Below are 21,002 nucleotides of genomic sequence, written 5' to 3' on the forward strand. Positions count from 1 at the left end.
TCATACAGTACAAGCTCTGGGATGGTAATATGACACTATCGACCCATCTTATACAGTACAAGCGCTGGGATGGTAATATGACACTATCGACCCATCTTATACAGTACAAGGGCTGGGATGGTAATATGACACTAGCGACTCATCTTATACAGTACAATTGCTGGGATGGTAATATGACACTATCGACCCATATCATACAGTACAAGTGCTGGGATGGTAATATGACACTATCGACCCATATCATACAGTTCAAGTTCTGGGATGGTAATTTGACACTATCGACCCATTTTATACAGTACAAGCGCTGGGATGGTAATATTACACTATCGACCCATCTTATACAGTACAAGGGCTGGGATGGTAATATGACACTAGCGACTCATCTTATACAGTACAATTGCTGGGATGGTAATATGACACTATCGACCCATATCATACAGTACAAGCGCTGGGATGGTTATATGACACTATCGACCCATACCATACAGTTCAAGTTCTGGGATGGTAATATGACACTAGCGACCCATCTCATACAGTTCAAGTTCTGGGTTGTAATATGACACTATCGACCCATCTCATACAGTACAAGGCATGGGATTGTATTATGACACTAGCGAGCCACCTCACACAGTTCAAGCGCGGGGTTGAAATATGACACTAGCGACCCATCGCATACAGTTACAACACCGTGATAGCAATATGACAGCCCAACATTAGATACACGGATCGCAGACCAAGCGCCGGGATCGATGAGTTGTTGTTTTTTATTGCGATCCCGGCTCTTGTTCTATATATGATGGTTTGTTATAGTGTCATTACGTTACCGGCTCTAGTTCTGTAAGAGATCGATCTCTTTACGTAACAAGTGTCAATTAACAAGCAGGTATTGTTAATGAAAGCCACTTTTATGTATTGTTGGCGTAATTTGACCGAACAGAGTAGAGGGAGCATATTCATTTAAACCAATAAGCGAACTGATGCGAAATATGCTTTTCTTACACAATTTATCACGTCCTGAAAACATGACCTTAATCTCCCACCTTACAGTGAGATACGTATAAACCACACATTCCTTTTATTTCATAAAATAGTTTCAGTCTTCAGGGAATTGTCGGAGACCTCTATAAGCATAAATCACAAAGCCTTTGCAATCCAAATTTTGTCTTCGGCCTTTCAACGAATATGCACGCACTGTTCTGTAAGCTACTTCGATCAGATGATTGGATAGTTGATTTGGTAGCCTTTTGGGATATAATAGGGTTACAATACTGGAATACGACATTTTAAAACCAAACGCAGTACTTTTATAATATAATTAACTGGTTTCAAACACAGATCGTCAGAAGACAACATACATATTCAGCCAATGAAACAGCTCATCGGCCTATATTAAAAACTGAGATTTATCGTTTAGAATTACATGTTTTTAGATCCACAAGATAATGGCCCAAACGACAGTAAACGGGAGACGCAAGTGTACAAATTCAACTTACAAACGTACAAACACCCATAAACATGCATTATAATAACATTATTGATCATTGACTTGAAACGATCAGTGAAACTCTAGATAACTGCAGTATGAGTCTACAGGGGATTTAAACTGGGTTTTTTTGGCTATTATCTAACACTTGCCACAAACCGCTCTTTTAAGTTTTTTATTACGCGAGCCAGTACTTAAACATCACGAGGAAAACACGTTTTGCGAGGTAGCAGCATCAGAGACGGATTAAAAGAAGACATACTTGCTTTCCCATCTTCAGTCTCAGGACTGCGGCCTAAGCGCCTGGCAAAGAAATATATATCAAGAACTCAACCAAATCCCGTATTTGTAACCAAAGCCTCTCAAATCGCTGAAACACTTCTGAAAACAAACGATCGCTTACTGTTTTGAGTTATAGATGTAACCTGATGATCAACAACACAAGACTAATTTTTCAAGTCCATGCGAACTCTATTTAGGTATAAATGTAAATTTCTTCTTTAAAACACGAATACAATTAGAATGTTGCCTCTATGTGTCTTTACATGATGTACAATTGTGCACGATAAAAGGCAATCACCTGCATTTTACCAAATTATTATTGGATCCGATGAACTCCTTAAAACATAAGTTAACACAACAAAATAGAATGATGAGTTGCATTTCTCAAAAACCGAAGTTTAAATATATAAACACGGGTTTTGCGAAATTGCTCTTCAGTGAAAGTGCAAGCTTGTGCTCAGTAATATAAGTCTATTACGAAAATGAAAATTATTAAACGAAGGGTGAAACAGTCTTCAGTATCTACTTATTATGGATTTAATTATATAAATGAAACATGTTTTGGAATTTGTTCACCCTCTCTTAGTGATACTGCCACCTATATTTCATAACATAAACGGCTTTTTGACATGATAAGACGGAAATAGCCAATACGTCGGTTGGACGTAATAGCATGCCACTTAGCGGTAGGAGATGATATTGTCAGGACAGTAGCTAAGTAGAGAATTTAATGGTTACCTGTAGGTAGGATTGACTCAATCATAGGAGCAACTTATATTATTTCTGATAATGTCAGCAAAATCTACTAGTCCTTTAAATTGCATGATAACTTAAGTACCTCCTCTTAGCAAATACTTTCCAAAGATTTTTTTAACTAGCAAGCGAAATTAAAATATTAAATTATAACTTTCTTTCCCTACTACACGTGCCTATACCATGCTCTAATTACCTTGTGTATAATGCAACATAACACTATTTCTATTTAAAATGTATCCTAAATTAATATTCTTGAAAGAACTAACCGGTGTGGAACCATGTATGTGTGGATTGAAATTACAGCTGCGAAACCAGGCGGCCTTGTTTACCAAAACGATTCATACGAAGGGATTGTGTCTTGAAAGACGACCAGTTTAATGCGTCGTTAATTGCTATTACCCAATTTTCCGTTCTATAGCACTGGCAAATTTTAAAAAGACTCATTTATAACCGTGTTTTGTGGTCGCTCAAATAAATAAGATACAAATCGACCGTTTCAAAAAAGATCTATATACCTTGTTAAACAGGAAGAGCATGCCATACAATCATGAAAGCATTGAAAAATCTTAAAAGCATTGAAAAACATTGAATCAATTTTTCTGAAGTTAAAGGCCCAGCTACAATACCTACTAAAATATTTCGAAACAAACATTTAATATGTACTGATTGTCTTATCTAAATGTTCTATGAAACTTATTTAACTAAAATATATATCAAAGCGTTTAAAACATTTCCCGAATCAGGTTTGTAATAAGTATTAAATAATGTATGCAGTACCTACGTCCCAGCGAATGTTCTAAACACAAATAATGAAACATTTGTTAAGGAAACGTTTTCTTTCATTCGAGTGTTTCACTCGATTACAACCACTTTATAAGTGTCAATCTTGGTATGCAGCTGCCATTTCTATTACATTTTACTAGTATAAAAGTACTGTGTCGATATTTGCTATTTACCCTACAATCATGAAACTTGATAGGTATGTTTGTTGGCGTAAGCCGTGCACCTGGCATTCCTTCCATGTTTCACTCCTTAATTACACAACCCGACTCATTCCTGCGTCCGGTATTTATAACGACTTAAATAGATCTAGTTACTTTTAAAGTGTATCAAACCGTTTTCTAATATCAATAAAACGAGGAAAGGTTATCGACCCAAAATCCTTTTATTCGATTAGACAGCAATTACGAAAATCAAATCAAATGTTTATATTGTGTTGATTCCATGACTTAATTATATTTTAATTAAACACTTTCTTGTTAACCCATGTTGCATCACTCGACCCATTACATCCTATAATACGTCTCTGACAACTGCCTGAAGACTGAAACAATTGTATGAAATTAAAAGTATTTATGTTGTATACTTATGTCACTGTGTAAGCAGGTTAACGATATTATTTTACAGGTTGTGATAAATTGTGTCAGAAAAACATATTTCGCATTCGTCCGCTCTTTTGGTTAAACGAATAGGCTCCCTCAATTCTTTTCGGCCAAAATCCGTAAAACAAACAATACATGAAGGTGCCTTTAGGCCACATCAAATTGATATTTCGTTCCTCGGATTTACCGCTCCTATTTTTTGAAAATGTAAAAAAAAATAAAAAATTGTGCGCCCGCACCTCCATTTTGATCGCCAAGCAGATTTTTTTCAGGTAATAATTTATTAAAAGGCTAAAAATAATCAAGTATAATTTTTCTACGCTAGTTTTCGTGTTTTTTGTAAAGGGAAGTTACCGATGCGTAGTGTTTTTATACTGTATCTCGATCGGTTTAGCATGGGTTTCAATAAATTCAATCAAAATGGCGGCTTCCGGTATAAACAATGTGGCTCGAAGTTTGGAAATTAAATCTTATTTTTGACAATAAATATGTTTGGAGTATGCTTGAAGTCATTGTTGATCGTCTCATGCACTAAAGGATCATTATTTAAAGAAATCATTATGCAATAAAGCATGTGTATCAGAGACTGGTAGCGATTATATTGCGTAATTAGTGACTCGTTTTGAATGGAAATCGGAATGATCAACTTAGCACTGTACTATTTTATTCAAGTCATAATACAAGGGACCAAAATTTTACCTCGTTACGACGATGCTGAAGATGATATGGAACATGAGTCATTGTTTGGTCCAAATTGATGTATCAAGCTCATTTTTGATCAAATTCTGACAAAACAACAGTTTTGAACAAGTATCTTTTCACAAATAGCGATATAAACACTGGTCTGGATATAACTCAACATAAGTAAGCGTAAGTTTATCACCTTATATTTTGTTTTTATTTGCAGCATAATCCGGGATTGTAATGCACTTGTCAATTGTAACCACTGCCCCGCCCACCCCTCGCCCTTGTTTCAGGGGTATACCGGGGACAGCAGAGGCAATGGGCTGTGATTTTACCTTACATGTGCCCCCCGCCCCCCCCCCCCCCCCCCCCCCCCCCAGTGCCTAGTGAATGTGGTTTTGTCTTCATATTGAAAATAGTCGGGAATGCGCCTCACATAGGTATTCGGGGGTGCGGGCCCATTTGGCAGGGATTTTATCAGTGTGTCCTTGCAGGTCGGGTATTTTACCCGGGTTTTGAGAGACCGGGAGTCAAAGTCCCCGCTATTCCGGACTAAGGGGGGGGGGGGAGGGGGCATATACAATTGGCTGGTGCATAAAAACATCTAAATAACCAAAAAAAGTACTCTAAAAAATATCCTTCTTTTTGTTTCAATAAGCACATGTCATTGCATTTCCTGTGATAATAAAAACAAAATTTAGTCTATGTTAAATGGAGTCTGATGTTTGATGATGCCTGTGTAAGTGATCATTTTTTACAAATACAAAATCAATCCTAAGTTATGTCTAAATACAGTTGCATATGATGTTAAACTGATTCAGGTAGATTTATATCAGTCGTTTCAAACCTTTTACTAAAAGCAGCGTTATTTATTATTTTGAATGATCGTCATATTAAAGTACGTTTTAATTATAAAAGAAATTAGATTTATCCATATAATGTTTGTACTAAACACGGATGAATAAATAGTGTGTATTTCGACATTTTCCTAATGTCCATTAGAGATTCAGTTTAAGATGGCATTACAATGGGTTTAAGGGCAATTATTTTGAACAATCCTTCTTATTTATATTGAATATAAGGAAAAATATATTTTTCGCTCTTCGCTCACTTCGGTTTTAATTAAAACTGACAAAATTTTATTTTTATTTTTATTTCGCTCGCTCGCTCCAATTATTTTTGGCAAAAATCCGAGGAACTAAACATTAATTTGGTGTGTTACAAAAATCGTTTGTTATTTGACAATTGCTACCTTACGTATGACTAATTGTATAGTTTATCCTAGCTTTAATAAGGTTAAAAAAGAAAAAAAAATGTTGTCATAGGTGGATCATATTGACCTAGTTCATTTACAGACTATAGCTATCGTTCATGGATTGGAATAAATGAAAGATTGTTTTAAAAAAATAATGAACCTCAATCCAAACGCAGGGAAACGAGGTCTACTGAGGATGTAAATTATCTATTTTCCTAAACTGTAGGTACTTTTACTGAAATATAAAATATTACACAAAGAATCCTTGCCAATTTAAAGTCAATACAGTATGGTTAAATATAAGTTGTTATAAATGTATCCCTGTATATTTCTGTGTTGTCTACATTTAAGCTCTGTTGATTAAGATTAGAAGGTAGATTGACCGTGATCTTAATATGTCTTTATTGTATGTATTTAAATTATATAATTACTGCATATTTCAACAATGTTTACTTATCTGACGTGCAAGCAAGTTGGCATCTGCTGTCTCGAAGTTAGTTAGAAATGTTTATCATATGCTTAGTGTCATGACTTAGTGTACACATAGACATCCACGGAACACATACAGAATTATAGTTAAACGACACATATCATATATTACTTCTTATAAACAATCGTATTTTATGTTTTTCAAGATCATAAATTCACGTGTTATCCGATTTATTAAATGTCCGGAATGATACGTATATTAAGTCACGTGATCGTATATGACTACAGTCCGGTTACTGGTTTCCGCGAATGACTATAGTTAAATTTGAAAAGCTTGATAGGTCAATAATACTTTTTTTAAATATACTCTAGGATATATAATGTGCTACGATATACTATTAGCGTTGTACAGTTTGTCTATAAAGGTAGCATTAAATAGTTGTTTTAAGAATGCAACATCCTCGTTTTCATTTAACTCACAAACAAGTAATGCTCTATGATTGTGTATTTCTTTTCCTTTATTTGTTTGTCTGTCTGGTGTTAGTTTGGTGTTCTGTCTTGTTTTTTTTTAGGGTTTTTTTTTGTATTTACCTGACACGTGAATGTTTACTATATTTATTTATATATACATATCATCATACATATTGAATGTTATTTGTATATTTCATGAAATTTGTATATGTTTATAGACAATGTACTATGTACACGTCGGAATAATTATTTCTGTCTGTCTGTCTTTACTCTCGGCCATTTTCTCGACCCCAGATAAGATGATCCAAATGTATTGCTTTGCTGGAAATTTTCATCTTGCCCGGTGGCAAAAGCTTCCCAATTTCTCGCTTGAGCTATTTTATAATACGTTTGTGTCATCCGTTTGTGCCCTTGCAGTGTGTCTCTAAACAGGGTTTATTTTGTATTGTTTGACTACTGTCCCTTTATTTTTAAATGCATTTTTGCTGAAAGCTGTTTCGACAAAGCCATAAAGCTTATCATGATATAAGTATTTTATTTGTTTTGCCTTGGTACAAATATTGTAACCGTAGCACAAAAGCTACTGTACTTTAATCTGCACACTGATGAATCTACCACAAGAACATCGCGTGATTGTATTTTCTGAAAATTGAATTATGGATTGCAAGAACTTTATAAACGAATTGTGAAGGACACGAAACAGTATTCATAAATTAAAGGAGAAATGGTATGTTTACTTTTTTAGGAAATTTAATTTGATTATGAACATAAATATGTGCTGAAATAATACAAGAAATTATGTAATTGTATAAAGTATAATATTGACGAGTGTGGAACATTTATTTTTATTTCCATTTATATATAAAAGGTTTTTTGTTTTCAAACAATCATTCAAACTTGATAATGAAATCGGAAAAGTATTCTGTATATATGCATTCATATGAATCGCATAAACAATTGAATAGAAAATAGAGGTCTAAGGCGTAATCACTTGTTATTGTCAAATTATGATAAAAGTGTAAACATGTTAATAAATATATATACATGTAACGTGTGATCGCTTAGTTTGATGTTTTCGGAAGGTCTCATTTTTTCAAAATTATGGTTAAGGTCCGCCGCCGCGCTCTTAACGGGTTTCTGGTTTGCCGAAAAGAACACCTATTTACATATATGCGTAAGTTTGTACAGAATACAAATAAAGGATGGCGACTTGAAGGCAAAGCGTAAGCATTTTCAGTTTACATTTATAGAAGCAGAATATGTGCGAGTGTCAATACTGTTTTTATTTGTTGACCGATTTCACATTCTTGAAAAACATTTTTTGAAAATAAAAGTACATTTTCTAACTTAGTCCAAGAAAAGAGAAGAACATGTTAATAATAACAATGATACTATATATTTAATTGATCTACGATGACCTTATTTTAACTTCTTTCAAGTTTTTATTCATTCTAAAGATCAGTTTTAAGATAAGATAATATCGTATATTTTGGGATTATCTTTTAACGTTTTTTTTTGTTAAAATACAGTGTCTGCATTTTAGAATATCTAAAATGTTTAGATAGATATATTTACAGCGCAACTTCCATTTCTTAAATGAACTGCCTTTGGGCAATTGCGTTTATCAATCGATGAACGCAACATCTTCGGATATGTTCGGATCGCAATTCATCGCATAACAATATACATTGATTTTTTTTTATCTTTTTAATGTTTATATTGTTTCAGCAGGTGCTGATATACGTTAATATAAATTAACATTTTAAAAAGTGTTAAATAATCAAATATCAAATGTATTGTTGATATAAGTGATTCAATTTTACGTTTAAAAGTGATTTCAAGTGGTTGATCTTTTCCCGCGTTATCGTGAAGTCATTTGATAAAACGTTTCCGGTTACAGTCGGTTCGTTCTATTTACAGAATGGGTAAGATAGGATTACTGAAAGGTTTTCTTAAATGAAATGAAGTATTTTTTTAACAATTCTTGAATGAAATAATGCACTGTTGGTGTAAATATGAATAATGAATTGCGGGATTGATATCATTAGTACGCGTGGAGTCCGAACCTTAAATAAAATCAAGGAGCGCTTGATTTGAAGTTCACATGTCATCCATGTTTTACAGAATTATAGACAACATGTTAAATTGAATTCATTTAATACATAACTTAATTTTCATTCGTGATTTCATTTTATGGCCAATAAATATTTGTTATGTGCACCTATGTATATATAGATAAACTAAATTTTACTCTATTCTTAAAACAAAATTTGTTTTGTTGGGACGTTTCCAAGACCTTTTGTTTTCTTCACTGAGATCAGATTCTGCCAAGCATTGTTTTCTTGTGTGTATTTAAATTGGAATTCTGCAGGAATTATTGAAATATTATATTAAATAAGCATTGTATTTTTAGTCAAAGTAGCATAACATTATTGATAAATGTGTTTTTCATTCATATTTATACACTATTTAGCAGGTGACAGCTCACGGCATTGAAAATCATTAATGAATTAAAAAAATGTATCAATAGACATCATATTCTATGTATATTAATACATTAACTTTGAACTCATGAAATTATATTGTATTAGATAATAACTTAGTATTGCAGAATTGTTTGTAATAGCATTATATTAGTATTCAAAGTTACATCATCTCAAAAGATTACATCACCCCGCAAGGAGTATTCTCGAGATTGGCTTAAACTGTATATACATACGCAGCTGCCAGGCTTGACTGCTTTTCAAAATTAAAGTTCCACTATTTACAATTTCCTTTAAAAAAGATAGACACATCTCCAAGGAACTAGTAGTTCATGTGTGGGCTGGCCAGAGCTGATTGGAAAGCATCCAGGCTGGTCAGCTGGTCAACAACGTCTTGTGACCACTTGTTCCAAGACGTGTTTACGTTTGATCTGGTGTAATATCCACAATGTTGTGAATAATCTTGAAAAGCATGGTTGATCTTGTGCTGTTGCGCCGGTGTTGGAGGGTGTCCAATATGATTTTAAGTCGATAAGCATGTCGGTGATATAATATAACAAATAAAATACATGTTTGCAAATAAGTCGACATATGGCGATTAACGAATCCATCTAACATGCATTACACATGTACACTGTCGACTAGACTATTTCTTAATATCAGACAATATGTTAAGTTACGTTAAGAATAATTATATAAATCCGGAAAAAAGAACGAACCATTCCATAATAACATTCACGATAGACCATTAAAAGCTAAAAAGGCCCCGGGTTCTTTAAATTGAACAACTCTTTTTTATATGAAACATAATATCAAACTAGCATAACGAGATGTATCCGCGAAACGATAAGCTCTAATAAATAAGCAATTCCAAATACATCATGGGAAATAACAAAAGGTTCAATCAGAACACATTTTCGCAATAACAACGTAATTTAAAATGTGCAAATAAAACCATAATATATATATATATATATATATATATATATATATATATATATATATATATATATATATATATATATATATATATATATATATATATATATATATATATATATATATATACACCTGTTCGTGTATTTTAACACCCCTTGTATGTTCATAAAAAAACAAATCCTTACTTATTCGTTTTTTTACATTCTTAATTGCAAAATAGAATCCATTTTAAAAGAGTTATTAAATCCTTGCTACAAACTGTTGAAGGTTTGTCTTTCTTGACCTTTTTAACATTTTAATATTAATATGGCTACAATTTAAATACTTTTGTTATAAGCATTTTTATTTGAATAATGAGCGATATATTGGATTACCGTTAATCTCAATATTGAGTTGAAAATTGCCCTGATGCCTGATAGAATAGCAAAATCATTTAAATGGTGTTTTCGATCTATGAGCATATTTTAAGTTATGGCAAGCTTTTTAGCTCACCTTAGCTGTAGGCTGAGGGTTAGCTATTAGGATCGATGAATGTCCGTCGTCCGTCGACTGTCGTCCGTTCACACTTAGTTTGTTAACACTCTAGACGTCACACTAGAGATAACATTTTCAGCCAAATAACTTGATTGATTTCTAACTCAAATTCGAATATGGGTCACCTTGGTCAAAAGCTAGGTCACAGAGCTCAAATATAGAAAAAAATCTTGTTAACTCTCTAGAGGTTACATTTTCAGCCCAAATATTCTGGTAATTTGTTTAGAAAAAAGGTTGTATTCATGATTTCTATGTCAGGTTTGAATTTGGGTCTTTTGGGGTCAAAAACTAGGTCACAGGGCCCTAGAATTGAAAAGCCTTGGTGTTGTTAAAATTTTCAACTGTTCATTCCCTTAAAAACAATGTTCACTATGATACCTTTATCCCTTTAAATAATTTAAAATCTACAAACAGATGTTAAAAACTAATAATAATACACTGCCAGACTACTCACAAGTTTTGAAAGGGGTTTACAGGTCTGCTTATAATAGACTGCTATAAATTTTTCTTCAAATTTATCCCTGCCCAACAGTTTAGACCCTTTAACAGGTGAGCGATCTAGGGCCATCATGACCCTCTTGTTTGCTTTCCATTCAGGAATGGAGAAACAAATAACGCATTGAGTTTGGCTTTGAATTCTTATTCTTAACCGAATACATGGCACAAAAAATGTCGATATAAATGATTATCTTGTTCTAAAGAATATTCAATTCATTGACAGCAATTAGAATAAAATATGATGGCTGTAAAGTGGAAAAAAAACTTCCACAATAACGAATTATAGTTCAGTGATTCGTTCTTGATTGTGGACTCAAAAGTCTCAAGTTCGAAACCTGCTGCCGACGGAAATTTCTTCTCTTAGCATAACGTCCCTATGATTTTTGTACATGTTTATACATTTTTACTCCTTTAACCGTCTTACATTTATTTTCGATGAATAAGTGTAAATGCTCGGTCGCGCTATCCCGTCGTCGTGAACAACTGCTTTTTTAATTGTTTACCTTGGTCAAATGTTTAAACTTAATAGAATTTCAATGAAATAATGATGTAATTTCGATTTTTAATGTACAGGAATAAGCCATGCCCTGTTCAAACTGTCGTGGTGAATTGAGCCCTGGTGCAAACTTTTGCTCTAATTGTGGAACGAAGGTTGAACGTAAGTAATTATTTATTTACAATGGTAGTAAATGATATAGTGAACTATGAATTACGTGTTGCGTTAAAAATTACATTAAACTTTGGTAAAAATGTACATCGCCATTTAATTGTGACAGCAAGTATGGCATTAGTTTTGTTAACTGACTTTATTGACTTTACGATAATGATTGGACAGATGCGTACCACGTACATCTATATTGGTTATACAAAAGGCTGTTTTGACATTTTGATCATAAGTGCGTAATTATATCCTATAAAACACATTAATATCAGTTCAGGCAAATATACTCATATCTTTAATACATATTTGATCCTCATACTTGCACGTTGTCCATAGCAAATGTTTCAGTTATAAAGCCTACGGAACCGTCCTTTAACACGTATGGGGAGGAAAAAACATCTGATACACAGTTATGTGTTGTATATGGAACGGACGTATCAGGTTGGTAGTCCACCTTTTATCCCAATAGCATTCCTTTCTTCCTTTATTTAATACGGCATTACAATACAAACGGCCGTAATTATGGAATAGCTTATTTAATTCTTATGACGTCGAGCAGAATGGATGTATTCCTAAATGTAGCGTTTCATCACTATATATGTATATACATTTTTGTAAAATATAATGTTAAATATGACCTCAAAATGGGTGTTTTGCTACCGGGAATGAGCCAAGAGGTTTTGAGTTATATACACTCGTGGTCCAATGTCACCACATATACATCTAGTCTAGTAATGTAATGTATCTCTCGCAGTTTATTAATCAATGTCAGTAGATATTTTTCATATTGCACCTACTGCTGGTGTTTGTTACAGTTCATAAGCTATAGCAATGCTTACATCATAAAGATTTTTCCAGAGGTTAGGATACTTCTGGTCGGACACACTGGGCATGGAAAAAGCGAAACTGGAAACAGCTTGCTAGGAAGAAAGGGGTTCGAAGCTCAAAGAGCATTTCACTCCGTGACAAAAACATGTCATCGTGAAGTAAGATTATCACGCCTTTCTTACTTATAATGTATTTTAGCTCAAATATGATTTAATTAGAATTGTAATGCCATGGGAAAATAAAAACAATATGGGGCGTTCTATGATCTGTTTTTCTCTTTTTGTCCTTTTTTAGGATTTCATTTGATCATGAGGCAAGAGTTTCGTCAGCCGTTTTTGGTTATCTAATCGCTTAGCTTCAAACGGATCATGATGCATACGACTTTTTTCTTTATGCATTTCCTTCGTGCATTTCCACAAAAATTAATGAAAGATAAATTTAAAATAAATGAGCTTAGCACATCCTGACCAAGTTTATGAAGATTTACTAAGTGAGATTCTTATTGATTGGACATAACCTTGATTCAAACCAACTAAGTGTGACAGGTCTCGGACTGACGACATTTCCTGATATTAAACACAGTACTTGGGACGAAATTTAAGGGTCGTGGTATTGCCATAGCCTTGTTGTCGTTGTCATCGACAGTGACAAAATATTAACACTGACTTACAAATTACAAGACAAATGCACATACATATCGCCAAGAAGTCACTAGCACATTAAGAGGGAGGGGGCATCCGATCGCGCATCACCCCTCGAAAATTGTCGAAAACATGTTAAATTCAATATCGAATAAAATGAAATGAAATTCATCAAAATGCATTAATTCAAATTACAAATACCTAGAATTCCATGGGGATGTCAACATTTAAACCAAACAACTTTAGTTTTGAGAGTTGGGGCACATGGCAAAAGTTGCGAGCTTTAAATCTGCCCCCTCTAAAGCCAAATCTTGGATCTGCCCCTGACGATATTATGCACATGTACTGTGCATATACAGTATAGCAATGCACACAGCTCTAGATTTGATTTTTAAGCAGTTACAACCCTTGTTCGTCTGAACCATGTATAGGCGGAAACGTTGGCTCGGCGCTCTTGTTTATCAAAAACGACCACGAAAACATTCTGACGAAATTTTCGGATTTGACTTTAAATTAGTTTGTCAGTTTGAACGGCAGTTTTTTTTTCAATACATGAATTATTTAATAGTATATTAGTATGTTCTTATATCAGCAAAATATGAAATAAGATTTTGCTACACTGTGTTAGCTTTGCGACTCCTAAGATATCGTTTGTTTTATTGCAAACATGTACAATGTTATACAAGTGAATATTGAATGTGTATACTGCATTTAGTATCAATCTAGTTTAAATACATACATATACAATGCGTAGAGCTTAACTAGTGTCATATTGTTATTAAGGTGGCGAACAGATTTGGACGGCGCCTAGAGATTATTGACACACCTGGATTTTACGATACCAGTAGAGATGAGAGGTTTATTTACAGGGAACTTGCGAAAACAGTCGCGCTGACAATACCCGGCTTCAATGCTATCCTTTTCGTTTTGGAACCAACAAGATTTTCAGAGGAGATTGTAAAAACAGTTGATCTATTTTTCGACTTTTTCGGCGGAAATATTGAAGATTTTGGCTATGTTGTCCTTTCATACACAAAAAACAGAGAACAAAGGGATACATTTCTGAAAGGATACGGACGAAGTAATCATGAACAGATTCCGAAGTTGAATGAGTTAATACAGAGATGCAAGCAAAAGGTCTTGATAATAGATAACAAGGACGGAGAGCCAAGCGTCGAAGATCAAGCAAAGGTTATTATTGAAGAAATTATTGAAGAAAACCGAAAGCAAAAACAACCATACTTTTCGAATGAATGCACGCAAAATGTTACAAATTTTGCTAATGCATACAAGTATACCAAACTGCCAAAAAGGACGTCCTGGATGCCGAAGTGGAGGGAGGGAAGAGAAATTGGAGACGAAGATGAAGAGATAGATTTCACATCACCGCCTTCCTCCGATGAAGGTATTGGCGAAAGCAACAAGACGCCTAAAGATAAAGACAACACCAGATCAATCAACTACAATGATTTCAAAACCAATGTTGAAAAAGATAGCGCGCTGACTGATCTCATAATTGCGTTTGTTCTCGCTGGAGTAGGAACTGTTTTGAAGGCTATAGCTGGCAAGGTTGCTGGTTATATCGGATCGAATTGTGGACGAAATTGATGAAGCAAGTACACATTCTGTAAATCGAAATTGTAAAATTTGCCACCCTCAGCATTTTATTCAATCTCAGAATGGATCACCATATAAGAGCTGTGCATCTTGTATCCGAACATAAAGTATATCAAAGTTGATTTATGATTGTTTATGTTGTTAAGTATGAAAATGAACAAACTATTATACAAAAACAACTATGAAAGGAAAAGGATGTTGTAATTTCTCTTTCAATCTTGTCATAATAAAGCCTTGTTTCTTCTTGACTTGAACAACCTTAACGTTTTAAATAATGTTTGTCTGCGATTCAACATTTGTATCATCGTGTTTGGTGTATTTACAATTAAATTTTAGAGACGAGCTGCTTAGGATAACAATACACTTGTAAAGTTCTTTAAGTTGAGAATGTATCGCTCTTTTATTTTAATGGTTAAAATGGCATTTGTTAGGTACCATGATAATGAAATGTTTTAGAAAATATGTGTACATGTGATCGTTGTTGTCTTATTTGATTGATGAAAAGCTAATTGTATGTCTCTTATACAGTTTTTCAGTATTAATTGTGTTTTAAAACAACACGGATGTTGCTGCAAATAGTTTCTGTAGAAGTTACATGTAGTATACAATTAGTATGAAGTGAATGTATTTTAATCGAGGATAAATAAGTTCTGTTTGCAACTCACTCATTTTAAACGAATTAGAATATCCTTAAAACGAATTAGAATATCTTTTATTTTAGCCTTTTGTGTGAGTGATTGTTCTTCCATTACCAATTACAATCCTAATACATTTTAATACATAATATGGAAAATATCGACTTTCACAACTAATTTTACCTTAATTTTGTTTATTTGTACTGTTTAATCTGTTTAATGTTCGTACATGATGGTTATTGTGTCTTTGGTGTTGACGGAGGTTGATGTGATTTTAACCCTTTAGTTTTCGTTTTTATTAAACATTATTTATATGTAAAAATATTTTCCAAGAAAAGCACAGTTTGATTTGGAGTTCTTTTGCATAAACTGAAGTTTTTAAAGCTCTTTGAAAAATAGAAATATCTTTTTATGTGTTCGTCTTCACAGTATGAATGGACTTGAAGAAATATCATCAAAACACACTTTGTTACATTTGATCATGCAGAAAGTGTTTATTCCACATTAGCCCCAATGCCTGTCCATAATTTTTATTTAAAAATCAACATTGTTTCCATATCTAAACGCTGGAAACGGTTTTAAATGTAATCAGTCTACTATAGGGAGGCGAATATGGTAAAACAACATATGATTTATTTTTTGTTTTGTTTTTATTTTGGTAATCCGAGGTTAACCCTTAAATTAAGGTCAGACACCACGTAATAAATGTCCTTAATATTCTACAGTGAACTATAATCACTTATATGTGCAACTAGCCTAATGATAACCTGTGAACAACTTATGTATGTATACAATTGCCTATTGAATGAGAATATTGAATTGAAAAGAAGCAAACGCTGCATGTAACACAACTTGGTGTATGAGTTTACGTGTACTAGTGTTACACTTTCTTCTGAATGTTCAAAATGTGTTGATATTCTAAACTGTATGTGTTGATTTATACGCTGTACATGATTGTTGTGTATTTAATATATAAAACAGTGTGCTTTGTGACTTTTTACTTCTTCTTTTTTCAGGTTGTTTAAAACAATCGAGTCTGTTACAAACAATGCACTTGTCTTATAACTCTTTTCGTCGTTCTTTCGTTACCATTCTGCTTATGAGCTTCGTACAAAAAACTTAAATTACACAAATTTGGTAGAATAAATCGTAATATGGACTCTTCTAATCAAACCAGCGACTATAATAAGACATCGATTCATTAGTGTATCTGAACATTATGTACTTTTTTTATTACGTTTACACAAGAATCACGTATGGTTACTTTGGCTAGTATAGCTGGTTATGTAGTACATGTATTTACTTATTTAGATTCAAAAGTGCAAGGAATCCATAAGTACAGTTGTTTTATTTCTAAGAGATTAAACTTATTTTTATTGTTTATAAAATCTAATTAGGCAAATGTCTTTTCACAAAATATTGTTGTTGTTTTCTAATATGGTAGTATACAAACGACGTCAGGATAAAACTTGAAAAATAAAATGGCACAATTCAATTGATATTAGTTTATTTTTAGAACTCCGCGCAACCGGGTATCCATTTCGTTAAGAAACAATTGACATCATGGCATTAAAAAGCAATATCATGTAGCGAATCTCTCGTTGTGTTTAGAGTTCCAACCTAATTGTTTGTTATCCATGTTTTCCATTTTTAATCACACAATTATTCGGTAGTATATCATTACTCGTTTGATAACCACCACTTTAGCCCGTGAGTTCCCGTAACTTACTAAAACGAAAGAGAGTTCACATCATATGCTATGGTTTGGTGGCACATCAGGTCATATGGTTGAATGGCACATCAGGTTAAATGCTATAGTTGCACGGAAGCGAGCCATATCATATAGCACAGTGTGGTGCATGCACATCAGTTGACATGAAACATCAGGTGGCATAGTATAGAAACGTATAAGTTTACTACGCATAGTGGAACATCAGGTTTAACGGCAATATCAGGTAAAATGGCAAAGTGGCACATCAGGTTACATAATATAGAGGCATATCAAGAGACATGGTACAGTGGCACGTCAGTTGACAGGGTATAGAAGCACATCAGGTTACATGATATAGTGGCACATCTGATTACATGAGATAGTGGCATATCAAGTGACATGGTACAGTGGCACATCACGTGACGCTGTATTGTGGAAAATCGACTACCGTGGTATAGTAGCACATCAGGTTACATGGTATAGTAGTACATTAGGTTACATGGTATATAGGCATATCAGGCACATAGTACAGTGGCATATCAGTTGACAGGGTAAAGTGGCACATCAAGTGACGTGGTACAGTGGCATATCAGGTGACATGGTACAGTGGCACATCACGTGACGCGGTATAGTGGCACATCAGATTACATGGAATAGAAGCAAATCAGGTGACACGGTACATTGGCATATCAGGTGACACGGTACAGTGGCATATCAAGTAACGCGGTATAGTGGCACATCAGATTACTTAGTATAGAGGCATATCAGGTGACACGGTACAGTGGCATATCAAGTGACGCGGTATAGTGGCACATCAGATTACATGGTAAAGAGGCATATCAGATGACATGGTACAGTGGCACATCAAGTGACGTGGTACAGTGGAACATCAGGTGACATGGTACAGTGGCATATCAGGTGACATGGTATTGTGGCACATCATGTGACGCGGTATTGTGGCACATCATGTGACGCGGTAGTGTGGCACATCATGTGACGCGGTATTGTGGCACATCATGTGACGCTGTATTGTGGCACATCATGTGACGCGGTATTGTGGCACATCAGGTTACTACACATGGCATCTCAGGTGACATGTTTTACTAGCACATCAAGTGACAAGATACATAGGCATATCAGGTGACATGGTACAGTGGCACATCAGGTGACATGGCTGATTGGCACATCAGGTTACATGGTATAGTAGCACATCAGGTGACATGGTACAGTAGCTTACCAGCTGACATGGTAAGGTCACCCATCATGTAACATGGTATAGTGGCACATCAGGTGAAATAGTAAAGGGACCCATCATGTAACATGGTATAGTGGCACATCATGTAACATGGTATAGTTGCACATCAGGTGACATGGTATAGCTGCACATGAAGAGACATTGTATTGTAGCTTATCAGGTGACATGGTACAGAGGAATATCAGGTGACATGGTAAAGTGGCACATCAGGTGACATGGTAAGGGCACCCATCATGCAACATGGTATAGTGGCACATCAGGTGACATGGTACAATAACACATCAACGCGGTAAAACGCATGTTTGAAATTACATCTTAAAAATGTTAACACTATTGTTCCTGGAGGCATTTGTCCAATGTTATGCTTATTTCACCAGATATAAGTTCGACTGCATAGGAGGTTTGTCATAGCTGCACAAAGATATGTTGCGATCTATTTAGCCCTTAGTTCGGTCAAATATGGTTCTACTGCATGCTGGCGATGTTAAACAATTACTAACGACCCAGTGGTGATTGTATTAACGAATGTTCGAGACGGGCGTACGATTTCGAACTCGAGTGCAAGCGAAGCTACGAACAAGATCTTATCAATACGTATACAAAAGAACGTCATTTGTACTTACCGCGTGGTATACCGTTCATACAACGCCGAGTAGTCACAATGTATTGTGTCCAGATAACCGTAGTAACACCTGACACTTAAGTCGCAACTAAACCATTAATGAACCAAAAACATCGTATAAAACGCTTTTACGTCCGTAGCAAACGGAACACCAATATGATAGATTGAGTTACCATAGCATTAGGCGTGCTGTACGGTCGATGGAATTATTACGTAAAGGTATAACAGTTCTAAACAGGCCGAACACATGATTGTTTGGCTCTTCTCGAACTCTAAGGACAACGTACGTTTTTCCATGGGAGCAGTTCACTTATGTCTCCAAGTGGTACCACGTTTTGACGAGAAATTGTAAATAATGTCCGACCGTGTTTGGGTGTCCTCCCTCAAAAACGTGTGTTTATTTGTTGTCTAGAATGGTGCATACAGGCTTATAAAATTCGATGTTGCTCCCTATATTGTCATAAAGTTAATTTGAAGAATTTAAGGGTTTTTCTGGTGCGTCCGGTGCGTCAACAGTGGAATATATTGCCGAAAGTAAAATTGATTAAAAATAGAAATGAACTTCCATAATTTCTCTCATGCCCTTGGTTACATGTATTTATTTATTTTTTAAATAAATTCGATGCTATGGAAATCTACTGCATTCGGTCAAATCAATGGTTTTCAGACAATTCGGCACCCAACGAATCCGGCATACGTATCTTTTCGGTAATTCGGCACCGCCAATTCGGCACCATCAGATTGGAGACCAAGTTAACTCGGCACCGTTTCTTTTTTTGCTCATGTAGTCAAGCAATAAGAGTTCAAATTTTGGTCCAGAAAAATCATTATTCCCAGAAACATTCGTAGAGCTACTTTATTTTTTTAATTCTTATTTTTTATTCATTATCATCGGCATACTGTACTGTATTTTAAATTCTAACTCCTGGTACAAGGTTTTGAAAGCATTTAAATCAGTTTGAATTGATTTTTTTTGTAATTCTGAATTCAAAAGGAATGTTCGATATAACAAACAAAATACGTGACATTATAAAAATGTTCCCACTAAAATTTAACAATAAAAATTCCGCTGTTAAAATAATGAAACAATTATAAAAGTATTTTGCAAAAATGAAATAAATGTGCCTTTGTATAATACTCATTTAAATGTGTTTTTTCTCATTAGGATGGACTAGTTTAAGTTGATTTTAAACGTAAATTTATTTAAATGGAAAGAAATATAATGATTATTAAAACTAAAATCTTTTATTGACCAACTGCATTCTGATTCTGTATGCATAAAATACTTAAATCGAATATCTTCATTAACTACTAAAACATATTTAAAATAAACAGACGACTTTAAACTTATGACAAAGTTATGTGTTGTTCGACGATATTATTATCTATGGAAACACATGTCATAGTGCGTCGGCAAGTGTCTCGTTGATCAACCACAGCCGTTCTATACGTGACCATTGTTTATTTATGGAGTACACGGCGGTCGCGTGGCAACTTTCTGAATGATATTCGTGTGCGTATTTATACAGTCAAAATATCTTCAAATGAACAAGTGTAGACGTTTATATAAATGTATATGTTGTTAAAATCAGAACTGCTGAAATAAATTTAGACGTGAAGATTAGAAATAGAAAACAAAATAGTTTGAATAACAAAAAGAACCGGATGTTCATATGGCAGTAATCTAAAGCCATTTATTATAACTGAAAAAATGATATATGATACCCATATTGGATGATCAAATCATTTATGAAAGGTAGTTTTGTTGAAATTAACGAAGCATATGACGACTGAAGGTGAAAAAAGGTAAGTTTAAGATAACTTGAATTATGTGCC

The 21,002-nt window shown here is 34.3% G+C and overlaps 1 protein-coding gene across 1 annotated transcript in view; it reads left to right on the forward strand.

The window, feature by feature from the left end:
* The window catches only part of LOC128239919 (GTPase IMAP family member 9-like), a 30,066-nt gene extending 13,495 nt beyond the window's left edge, over window positions 1-16,571 (forward strand). The window contains exons 2-5 of the mRNA XM_052956372.1: window positions 11,770-11,854; window positions 12,194-12,298; window positions 12,716-12,843; window positions 14,110-16,571. Of these exons, the coding sequence (XP_052812332.1) occupies window positions 11,779-11,854; window positions 12,194-12,298; window positions 12,716-12,843; window positions 14,110-14,934 (1,134 nt within the window). The 5' untranslated portion in view covers window positions 11,770-11,778 and the 3' untranslated portion in view covers window positions 14,935-16,571. The remainder of the gene's footprint in view (window positions 1-11,769; window positions 11,855-12,193; window positions 12,299-12,715; window positions 12,844-14,109) is intronic.
* Window positions 16,572-21,002: the final 4,431 nt, after the last annotated feature.

Source organism: Mya arenaria, chromosome 7 (assembly GCF_026914265.1).
Source record: "Mya arenaria isolate MELC-2E11 chromosome 7, ASM2691426v1".
NCBI classification, from domain to species: domain Eukaryota; kingdom Metazoa; phylum Mollusca; class Bivalvia; order Myida; family Myidae; genus Mya; species Mya arenaria.